The 11,798-nt window shown below is 39.1% G+C and overlaps 1 protein-coding gene across 1 annotated transcript in view; it reads right to left on the bottom strand.

Moving 5' to 3' along the window:
* Positions 1-11,798, bottom strand: part of NRAP (nebulin related anchoring protein) — a 50,005-nt gene that overhangs the window by 1,052 nt on the left and 37,155 nt on the right. The window contains exons 31-41 of the mRNA XM_051618842.1: positions 10,364-10,468; positions 9,236-9,334; positions 8,341-8,445; positions 7,893-8,000; positions 5,930-6,241; positions 4,201-4,305; positions 3,455-3,553; positions 3,234-3,338; positions 1,572-1,679; positions 635-946; positions 235-387 (exon numbers count right to left, since the gene is read on the bottom strand). Of these exons, the coding sequence (XP_051474802.1) occupies positions 235-387; positions 635-946; positions 1,572-1,679; positions 3,234-3,338; positions 3,455-3,553; positions 4,201-4,305; positions 5,930-6,241; positions 7,893-8,000; positions 8,341-8,445; positions 9,236-9,334; positions 10,364-10,468 (1,611 nt within the window). The remainder of the gene's footprint in view (positions 1-234; positions 388-634; positions 947-1,571; positions 1,680-3,233; positions 3,339-3,454; positions 3,554-4,200; positions 4,306-5,929; positions 6,242-7,892; positions 8,001-8,340; positions 8,446-9,235; positions 9,335-10,363; positions 10,469-11,798) is intronic.

Genomic DNA, 11,798 nt, shown 5'->3' with positions numbered 1-11,798 from the left:
AGTAAAAGCAAATCCTATCCCACAGCACTTCCTATACCCTGTAGGAATTCCTCAGCCCTGAAAATGCTGACCTCTCCTAAGAGGTTCCTTCAAAGTAGTGTATATATTGTGTTCAAATAATGGAGAGAACTGTAGACTTCAGAGAGGATTCAAAAGCATTAAACAGGACATGTGCCTGCCTGTCTTCTAGAGAGCAGAGGTGTTGAGATTTGTGAATTGGTTTACTCTACTTACAACTGCTGGTCCATACAGAGCAGAAGCACTCTGCAGCCCCATTTCCCGAAGGTATGCCAACTCAGCAGCTCTTCTTGCCATTTCAACTTTGTGAGAACCTGGGGGGGTCCAGCCAATGCCTCTGAGCCAGTTCAAGTCAGCCTTGTATTTCACCTGAGAGAATGAAGCATACACCAGTGTCTATTATTTTGTTTGGCTCTAATCAAGAGAGACATACTCTCTTGATATTCAAGAAAGGACATACATAGAGCAACAAGGTCAGTAATAAATTGTTCCTTTTCAGCAAACAGACTGTAGTTCTTTCAATAATGTGATTTTGTTGAGAGGCAAGGTCTGCAAAGCACGTTGCCACAGACAGCTCCTGGCTCTGAGAAGGACAGTATCATTTAGCTATACTTACATCACTCTGCAGCTCGTAGGCCTGCTTTGCATGCTTCACATTTAGGTGCTCAGGCTCACAAGTGTAGTGGTGCAAAGGCTGCCTGTAGTTAACATTGCTTGCGAGCTGCTGGCTTCTCCTGGCATGGAGGAATCCTGGCTGGTTGAGGTGACTGTGGAACTGTGCCATGTTTTGGGCATATCCACTCCTGTATTGGTTGTCACTCTGGAGTTTCCCCACTCTGAGAACATGCCTGATTTTGGGATCATCATTTGCACTGAGGAATCCAATCTGCTGGCCTCTGTCTCTCAGAAAGGCTTCTCTGTATTTGTACTGCAGGCAGAAAAGAGGAAAATCTCATTTTCACATGCAGATTACCTTCAAATTCTGTTACGAAATAACTTACCCTCACCTAGTTATCAATAATGTTTACTGTAGTGCACAAAGGGTTTGTTTGATGTCAAAATATGTTTCATAATCTAACAAGACACTTTAGGAGAATGCCCTTTGTGCTAATTTTTTAAAGCAATCACAGGTCTTTTTGTTGCTCTTATGGGTGCACCCAACAGTGCAACAAATACCCAGCTCAAGAAATGAAGCTCCTCCATCTTTAGCTTTCTTGACAACTGTGGTCTTCTGTGTTCAAAGATGACCCACTTTATTCTAGACCACACTCTAACTATTCATAGCCAAGTACCTGTTTTATTTAACTACATTAAAGAGTTATTCTTGGGAAGGATGAATACTATAAAGTGAAACAGAGTAGCCTGTTATTGGACATTATTAATGGGACTCTTTAGTTAGAAATCTTTGCACTTAACTGGCATTTGGTTTCACTGGGTCACCAATTTTGCCAAACCAGAACAAGGTCCACTTATGTCAGAATTCACCCATTTTTACAGGGTGGGGGTGTCATGGGAAGAGGGTTGGAAAGTGTTTGAAACAGAAAAATTCTTACATCACTAGCGATCTCCCTTGAAGCCTTTGCTGTCTGGAATGGAATGGCGTCAATCCTAAAATCATAGCCAGATGCCCTTGTCTGTTCCCAAGATGTTTTATACAATTTCTGTGTTGAAAAGAAAAGAACAAAAGAGTCATTTTCCCCTGCAGTTTCTTAAATGCAGTCCCATAACTGCAATAATAAATGTTTTATCCTACTGAGCTTATTTGTATCAAGAGTCATCAGTACCATCTCCAAGGTTTTGATCCAGCTCTATAGCACTTCAACTTCTTTTCTTTTCACCATAATGATAAAATGCCTCATCTGAAAAGTGCCACCAGGGTTTCCTTTTGTACTTGAATGTAGTTGGTTTTGATGTGATTTAATTTCTATTAGAAACTGTGATGCATCAGTCACATCAATATTGCATTGATATTGCCCTTATTCTCTCTTTTGATGCACCCACTTGCAGTGTCTTGGGTTTCATGGCATCATAATTTCAATACCAGTTATTTCAAGCTTTTCAAATGATCCCTGTCTTTATCCCCAGCCACATGTGGCTTCATTAACTCATGTGGAATAACAGCCAGTTCTAACATATTTAATATGACTTTAAGGAGGTGAAGTGCATGTACATCTTGAAGAGAAATCGCTCTAGATTTGGTTCTTCTTCCATTAGTAGCTTTTAAAAAATAGCTTCCAGTCTGCAGCTCCTGTTAAACAACCATGGCCTCTTAGCTGACACCTCTGACTGTCCCTTTCTGGTTTTATTAATTTGCTTTCTCTAAGTCTTTGATTAATCCTTTCTGGGGTTTGTATTCATATGAAAACAAGCACAAAAATCCACTTCACTTTCAAAAATATATTCCTCTGTTTCACTGGTGAATTTAGTGCTAGGTGGTGCTTAGTTTGAAGGTAAACTGAGATGCCAGAAATCCTGGAAGACAGCCTGGGTAGAAGGAATGCAAGCATTACTGCCCACACTGCTAACAGGTCTAGGGCTAGCTTTTCACTTGAGTGCAATCACCCCCTTGCCTTTTCACCTTTTCTTCTGTCACTTTAAAGAATGTAAATCCTATTTGTTTCCTTCACCTATAGAGCACCTACCACCTAACAAGGAACTCAAAGATTCTTACAAACTAAGGTCACTCTGACCCTACAGTTAAAGACAACAGCTGTTTCATCAGGGAAAAGTAGATCAGGAATAGACTGAGGGTCTCTGGGATAACATGGAAACAAAATCCCTTTAAACCAGTTCCTCTCACTGATTCATTTGGATCCAGATTGGTGACAACCAATGCTCAGTTCAACAGTGTTGCAGTTTCAGTAAGCTAGATTATATAGACAAGGAAAGAGGATTTTCCCTTCCCCCTGACCCAAACATAAGTAAAAAGATTTAAATTTGTAACTAACCACACCAACACCGAAAGACTGAAATTCTTAAATATAGCCTAGACAGCAGAACCCATTCTCAAAGGAAAAGTCAACAGACCTTTACTAATCCCTCCAGCCCAAACCCAGCAAAGTGCTGGCTGTGCACAGACTCTGGCTTCTTCAGTTCTGGTCAGGCTCAGAGAACCTGGCTCCTACATATCCATGAAAGTTTTTCACTCCCAGGCAAGTTTGCTTTCCTTGCTGGCAATTCCCAAGTCAACTCCCCAAAGTAACAGGCTTACTTACATCACTAATTTGAAGTGCATTCTGGCGGGCTCTGATAAAATCAGGATGATCAGGAGGCAGGGTGTACCTGTGCCTGGCTTCGGAGTCTCCAGCCTTGTACAGTCTCTGTGGAGTCAAAAGTCATTGAATGCAACTGATACTGGAAGCCATGGCGAGATCAAGTCTTCAGAGCATTACAGTACAACAAAAGACAAGATCACTTGTCATAAAATGAAACCTACATCACTGCACTGGAGGTAGCTGGTTTTAGCATGGATCAAATCTGGAGAGTCAACCACAGCAGTGAACTTCAAACTGTCTGGCTTCTGGCGGTACTTTGTCTGAGAGGGAGAGGAGGCAACAAAAACAAACAAAGGAGAAAAGAAAACCACAGGGTGTTTCTGTAAGTGATCTATCACAATTCCAAGTGTGTGATAACTGGAGTAAAACATAAAAGCCACATTTCTGAAGCCACGGTTTTAAAAACATACTGTTCTGCTTTAGTGTCTTTCAGCTAGGGAATGGGGATGCTGCTGCTTCATTGCTGCGCTGCCCAGGCACCAAACTACTTTTTTTACATGCAAAAAGCTCTCAAACACTACACTTCTGACAGCTCATAATTTTTCTCCATTAATGCGCGATACTGAGCCGGAAAGTGCCCCTTCAGTGTGGTTGTCAATGCTGTATCTTTCTATATCACTTCCATAACCACCTGCTTAGAATTTCATAATGGAGTTTACTGCATTTATTTATTGCAACATATTTTGTTTATACTCTTGTGTTTCATTTGGAATGGAAAATATTCAGCAGGTGTCACACAGTGGACTTGCATCTCCCAAACTGCTTCTTGGTAACTTACACCTTGTATAAACAGGCTCCCACATCAAAAGGAAATGATAAGCTACATTCGTAAGTGTCATGTAACGAGGAGCCTTGATGGTAAACAATTCCTACAGACGTGCTATCTCATGAAAGATTTATCAGTTACCTCACTGATGAGCTCTCCAGCCTTCTTTACACTTTCTATCTGTGGAGATCTCAGAGCCATCCAACCAACTCCTTTCACGAAGTTCAGGTCTGATTTATAGCGATGCTGTTAAAAATGAAAATCGTTACCTATCAGTTTTGTATCCACAGCTATTAAGGTTTTTAAAAAGACTCCCTGATTCATATTAACATTTTGAGGTTTTTTTCATTTGCCATGCACATATCACATCGTAAAGCCAAACTGTTTGCATTTGTTCATTCCACTAGGAATTAAATAATGTATCATACACAAGTTACAAGAGAAGGCCTCACGAGTGAATTAGTATGACTCAAAGCAGTAAGTAATAACCTGTTTGTACTGGGTGTAAAAGAACCCCTTTTGAAATAATTTTCTGAGGTGAGTTCAAGTAAGGAATACTAATTATTTTATCTGGTGCTTGCTTCCTCATTAACCCCATTTCTAGGAGGACACATTACTCTTTCTTAACTCACATGAAAGGCTTGCTCTACCTCCTAATCCAGTAAAGAAAACAAGGCAGACCCCATAAAAAGTGAAAGCCAGTAAAGTAACCCCAGTCCCAGCAATTCTTCTCCTTGAGAGCGATGGTGGCTCACTGTTTGAATTTAATCCAATTATCCATTTTTTCAGTTTGTTTTTTTGTTTATTTTGTTTTCCCTATATGCATAAGGACATAATGGCAAGCAAGCTCAAGCACTATATACATTAGTCTTACTACATAAGGGGGTAGTCAGATAAAACCATCTTTACCGTTTCTCTGGATTCCTGACCCGTGAGGTCAAAGGCAAAGAGCCAAGTGCTGAGGTTCTTACCCATTTCTTATCCTGCCCTGTTGTAGGCAAGTCCTGAAGTACATGCTGTTGGTGTCTAAGGACTAAGTCCCTGGAAATGCCACCTTCCTATCATGTGAGGCCTCATCACACATCAGTAAACAGTAAAAAATCATGCCTATCTGGATCTAACTACCTGCATGCTATCTGTCAGCAGATAAGGCAGGAATGGGAGTTGGAAAGGTAAAGAACTGTATTTAACAACAGCTTCTGTGCCATCCCAAGTATATCCAACAAGAAGTTCTGGCAATGAAGGGTACATTTGGAACACCAGACGGCAAGTACACTGAGTAAGAAAGAAGGATACAAGCTCTCCAGTGCTTTGGTTGCCGCTCTGACTTTCGTAGCTGGAATATCTGTTAATGTCTGCTCATGGAATCTGATTAAATCAAACAAATATTGTCTCACAATAAAATCCAGCTCTCTAAAGACCTATAAACAGTTAGCATAACTTTCTGAATATTTTTCACTTCCTCACTGAATCATTCAGTCTTTTCTTACAAAACAAAAAAACACCCAACAAGAGCTTCGTGCTACAGAGCAGCTATTGATACTGGACCCTAAATTGTCAAAGTACAGCTACATGCATCCGTGCAGCTTTATACATGCACTCCATACCCATATCTATTTGAAATCACACACAGACAATGGCTTGTCCCTGTACAAGCTAAGGCAAAGTGAGCATGCATGTGACACACACTGAGATTCCATCATTTCTGTCAAAGTTTGTCTGAACTTTAATTTGCATGAGCTACACATACAGCAGCTTCCAAATGGCCTTCTAAAAACACTGCCCAGTGTCAACATGCAGTTAGTGCCAGTCACTCAAAGCTTTTCTATTGCTGAATTCAATTTGCTGTTAACAGAAGGAAATACTTTACCTCACTCTGCAGCATGTGGGCTCTTTTGGCCCACTTCATCTTCATGTCTTCTGGGACTGCTGTAAATTCATGGAGCTTTTTTCTGTAATCTTGATCACTTGCTAAGGCCTGGGCTTTCCTGGCATGGACAAGATTCACCATGTCCATGGGCAGATGGTACTGAGACCACACTTCTTGGGATCCCTTCTTATACTCTTGTTCGCTCTGTAATTTGGCAGCATGCAAGCAATGCAGCAACCTGGTGTCATCCAGAACACTTCTGGCGCCAATGTGCTTTCCTCTCTCCATCACAAAGTTGTGTTTATATTGGTACTAAAAATAAAAAAGGGTAGAAGTGAAAAAGTGCCATACTTAGACTGGCTAGCTAACTAATTTAGGGTAAGTCACATCTATGCTGTCTGTAGAAACAGCCAAGGTGTGCAGCACTAGAAAGCAACTGTTTGAATCTCTCATTGCTCTCAAATTCAAATACCACCAGTAGTTGAAACATTGAAGTTAAGTACATCTCGATACATTCTCTGAATATGCCCAGAGCATTAATAATTTTTAACCTCAGATCATGTACTTTTGTTATCTCTCATGGAATTTCATTCCCATGTTTTGGAATGAGAACATAAGGGAAACAAACAAAAGACAGCAGAAAAAAGTTTATACAAAAGAGAAGCATCATGCACTCCATAGCCTTCAGATTTGCAAATGCCACCCAGATATTTTAAAGAGTAAATTCCGTTTTCCTGGATCAATAACTATGTTGAGAAGCCTAAGATGGTAGTCTGAGCACAAGAATAAACACTGACAACCCTTATACTCATCTTAGCTGGGACTATGGCTCTCCCTATGATCTTGCATTTATCCTCTCTGTGAAATAGTGATGATGATGATGATAATGATTATTTATACAGCATCAACAGGGTACTTGGAACTTTAAAGGGAAGGCCTGGGCCCTGAAGAGTTCATAATGTAGTTGAAATGGGATAATAACACTTATCTACCACACAAGAGAGTTGTGGGGATTAAATTACAGTAGCTAATGTTTATAAAGTCCTTCCAAGATGAAGGGCCAAATTCAGATCTGTTGTAAGTGGATGTAATTCTATTATGGACTTGTACCCTTTAGAGCAGATCTGAAGCTGTAACCAAAAGCACTCTGCAAAATATGGTTAAGTATACATTATAAATCACAGCTAGATAAAGTTGCTTCATAAAACAAATACACATGAAATATATTCATATTTTATCTCATTAGATAAAAACCATGCAACTAAATACTACAAAAAATGAAGATTTTTTTTTTTTTTACTAAATTTAGCTTGCCGTTTCTTTCTAGAAATTATTATATTTCTTGTGAGGAAGGGATGAACTTAGGCTTTCTGAGAAATGGATACCACCATTTCTGAGTGTATTGCAAACTACAATCCAAATGAGGGGATATTTTTAAGGGCAAGAAGAATTGTTTGCTCTATTTCAGATATTAAGGGGCTAGGTATTTACAGGACCCTCTACAAATTTTCCCTTCCTAACCAGACAGGCAGCTCCCGATTTTCAGAGATTCAAAGCATGCTCAGCTTCTTCTGACTTAATTTCAATTCAGGATCACTAAGTACTTCCAAAAGTCAGCTCAAAGCAGGGTGGACAGAATTAGTGGGCACTGAGGAACTGAAAGCCTGGGTAGGAGCAGAACACCTCTGATTTGTCTGTCTGCAAATACTTTAATACAGTAGCTATTTCCCACTGGAAGATGTTTAACTAAGCTTGGGTCCCAATGAGCAGTGATTCTTCCCCTCTTCTATTTTTTTTTTTTTAATTCACACAAAGAATCTCATTCATAAGTAATATATTCTGTCTCACACTTGTCTCACATGGTTATGGAGTTGCTTTAATTCAGTAAAATCTGCTTTTGACATTGTTTTACATGAAGTTAACAGAAATTAGGCAAGAAGGAAGGTTGAATCATTCAACTCACATCACTGGCAATTTCTCTGGAGGCCCTTGCAGCCTGGAACGGGAGTGCTTCCATTGTCAGCTTGTAGCCTTGAGCACGTAGATTATGCCAAGATTCCCTGTATTTTGCCTAAAGTAGGAAAGGCACATGTAGATTGTTCTTTCGCTTTTAAATGCACAAAGGAACAAACAAAGGAACCTCCTTTCATTTGTTATTCTGTTACAGTCTCATTCTTCATAAAAGATTTTTTAGAATTATCTTTGGGAAAGCCTACTAACTCAGATAAAATGTATCTTGTTCTTTATGTGGATTTAATTTACTCACAACCATATCCGTGCTAACAGAGATAAATACCATTATGCTTTCCCTGATTTGAATATAGATAGATCTAAAAAATCCAACTTCCTTGACATTGCCCAATTCATTCACCATCCCAAACAAGTCTAAGAAATACAGAACAAATTCGTACATCACTGAGGTTGGCTGCATTCATTTTTGCACGTGTAAACTCAGGCAGACCCAGTGTTGGTGTGTAGTGGTGCTGACTGTCCTCTCCTGCTGCTTTATACAGGCGCTAGGACAAAGAACATAAAAGACAACTGCAGTTAATTTTCTCTATCATTTCAGCACTACCGCAGCAGTACTTAAGGTACTTAAGTTGTTTATGATTATGACAACTAGAGTCAGCCAGCACAAAACCCAAATAAGAATATACCAGTGCTATGACAATTCCATGGGTGGTGTTTGTTTTTGTGGGCATAAAAACTTTTACATTATTTTTTATACATTTATCATTATGCCAAGTCACTACATTCTTAGCCTTGCAATGATATGTTCCTATCAGGCCACAAGTGGACCTAAGAACATTAAAGGCACCAGAAATCTGCATTAAATAAAAGGGCAGGGATTTCTGCTAAACTGGCCATATTTTCAAGGTTGGATTTTTTTCTCATGATATCGTAGATGATTTTTATAATCTGCCTATGGGTTTTGTCTTGTTTTTAAAAAATGGATTCCTTTTTTAGAAGCACTCTACGGTGGACCATCCTCTGCAAATGAGCTCCCCCAAGAACCTCCCACGAAACCGATCTTTTGAGGCTTTGTTTCTTGTAAAAAACCTGATAACAGAACTGTATTGTGTAGGTATTATTTAAGCTTTCTAAAAGAGATTGAATTGAAAATAATATTAACTGTTTGGCAACAAGAAAATGTGATCTAATTGTGAAAAAGCACAAATCAACGATGCTTGCTTTCTTTTTGATGCATCTTGGTTTCAAAACAGGATTTTCTCTTTCCCACTCCTCCATCCCTAGCTCCCTGCATTTTGAAAAGCATATTTTCTGATTCACGTTAGGAGAGCCTACCTCATTAGCAATCATATTGCTGAATTTTGCATGAAGGAGGCCAGGAGAGTCTGTCACCGATGTGTACTTGAAGGAATGTGGCTGCTGACGATATTTACTCTGAGTTCACACACAAAGAAAAAAGACCAGCATAACTAAATTGTCTTGTCAGATAAGGGACTTTTTCCTATACCAGTGGTCTAGTATTGCTTCTTGGGGTTAGAACTCTACTTTGAAAAGGGTATGTGTCTATTAACCATTAGACTAATTTACCTTTTGCTCCTCTGAATTTGATGCATTCAAGTCTCACAGGGGAAAATTTTATTTTTTTTTTAAATAAAATCTAAAAATTGCCTCTATGCTGAAGACAGTCATGAGGCTACTTCACTCCTTGGTGTAATTAACCCTGGCTTGTGGAATTACAATAAAGGCAATCCAATCCAGAGAGAAGGTCTACACAAGCCAGCTGAACTTTTTAATGAGAAAAATGAGGTTCCACTTGGGCTCTGGTCCTATGTCAAAATTGTGTACAAAATAACAGCAAGATCACTGCAAGCAGAGATCTATTCACAAGAACACAACTGGGAAGAGCACTCTTAAGTTTCTTAATTTCACATCTATGTGAATACAGGCAATAGCTCCAAAATTCGAAACTAGGAGAGACTGTAAGAAGAGAACATGAAAGAGGAAATAAAAATACAGTTACAGAGGGGGAAAATAATAGCACACAAAAGTAGTAAGTGAAAAACAGGCTAAGACTGTAAAGCAGGAGCAAAGATGAGGACAGTGTAATGTACTGGGTACTCTGCAGGTCAGCCTACTTTTGGAGAAACAATCTGAGGTACTAATTAGAGATAGGCACTGCCTTATTTTAGTTGAAGAAGCTCATTTTAAATCTAAAATGAATAACACAAAATAGCAACCTCCTGTGTCTCATGCACAAGAGCAAAGATTTGCAAAAACAGTTAGCAAAGTCTGCAAAACTCCATCAGATTCACCCATTTGCAATTAGGACACGAATGGAATGATCAAACACAAGGGGAGGGAACTTAGAATTATCCAGTGAGTCACTTTGCCAGCCCAGTTTAATAGAAAGACATCTGGCAAACTCTTGTTTGTAGTGGAGAAATCAAACCCCTCTTTTGTTACCTCACTGATAAGTTCAGAAGCTTTCTTCTTTGCTTCAATCTCAAGGGCCCCTGGAGTAATACAAGCAACTCCTCGCATAAAGTTCATGTCAGACCGGTATAAATTCTAAGGAAAAGCAAGCAGAAGTAATTACAAGTTTGCATTTGATATGCCCTATATTTATTTATCAAAAAATACACAATAATGGTATTCAAATAAATATGTTAAAATTAGTATCTGCCACAGAGTGTTCATATATATTACCCTGTGTTTATGAATGTGTCCATGTGCACACAGCACTGACAGACTACAGTACAGATGCAGGATTCTGATGAATACTAAGCTTATGAAACACCATGTGATACTTGGGCTCCTAACTTCCATTTGTTACCTTGAAAACAATTCTCCTAGATACAGGAATTTTCTTCATATATAATACATAAATCACAGCTGCATATTACTTATACATTTATAGAAAATAAAACCCACTTAGAAAGTGTATGAAAATATTGTTAAATGAAAACTTGTAACTTTTTATTAAGTGGAATTTCAGACAATATGGCCTTGCTTTTAAACTGCTTCAAATGATCATAATGTAAGTAGGGAACACTAAGGAAAAATAACACTAAGCCACTGTGTTTTGTCAAAATATTTTCCAGATCACCAAACCAAGCACTTTGTAAATATTTCTTTTGGAAAAGTTACTAATAATTTACTTGTAGATACATCACAACAAATATGATTTAATTTGATTATTAGAAGAGCGAGTAGGAGAATCATCTCCTTTTCTGCTTCAAGAGAGCTATAAAGACCAAACAACTAGTGAAGTCCAGGTTTACATTGGCAGATACGGGGTAACTGCTACTGCTTGCTGAGGGAAGAACTAACTAGTTAATGAGGAATTTTGGTTCAGCCAACCACTTCCAATGGAAATGGAACAGAACCAGCTCCTCTTCAATCCATGTCTGTCCAGTGCTAAGCTCTAGACTCAAAGGAATCACAGTTCTGTGTTCAGGAAATACTCCTTGTGAGTCGAAATATAAGAGAAGACAGCACTAGAGCTTGGTCCTCACCCCTTGCCGGATCTTAGCAGCAGCTGGTAAGAGAGTTAAATTGTACAATCTGAGACATGTTGCTGGCAACCAGCATTTCACCCCCAATTCAGAAAAGAGGCGTGGATGGAAACCTGACTAAGAATCTCTGATTATGTGTGTTTTCACCTGAGTTAGGACAGCACAACTGGAACCTAATGTTTACACATCTTTGAACACACTCTGCCATCTTTAAGACTGTTGGCTGAAAGTGCTAAACTGATATATAGTAGCATTTTGAGGGCAGACTTGTTTTTAAGATACAGCTCCTCCTGAGGTCCCCAAAGGTAACATAATACATTAAAAGGCCTTTGCTCAAGTCTATGCCTACAGACACAGCCTAACCTTGAACTTGTAAGGCATTG

Source organism: Apus apus, chromosome 4 (assembly GCF_020740795.1).
Source record: "Apus apus isolate bApuApu2 chromosome 4, bApuApu2.pri.cur, whole genome shotgun sequence".
Classification (NCBI taxonomy): Eukaryota; Metazoa; Chordata; class Aves; order Apodiformes; family Apodidae; genus Apus; species Apus apus.
The sequence above is the reverse complement of the archived record's forward strand: the minus strand, read 5'-3'. Positions and strand labels throughout refer to the sequence as shown.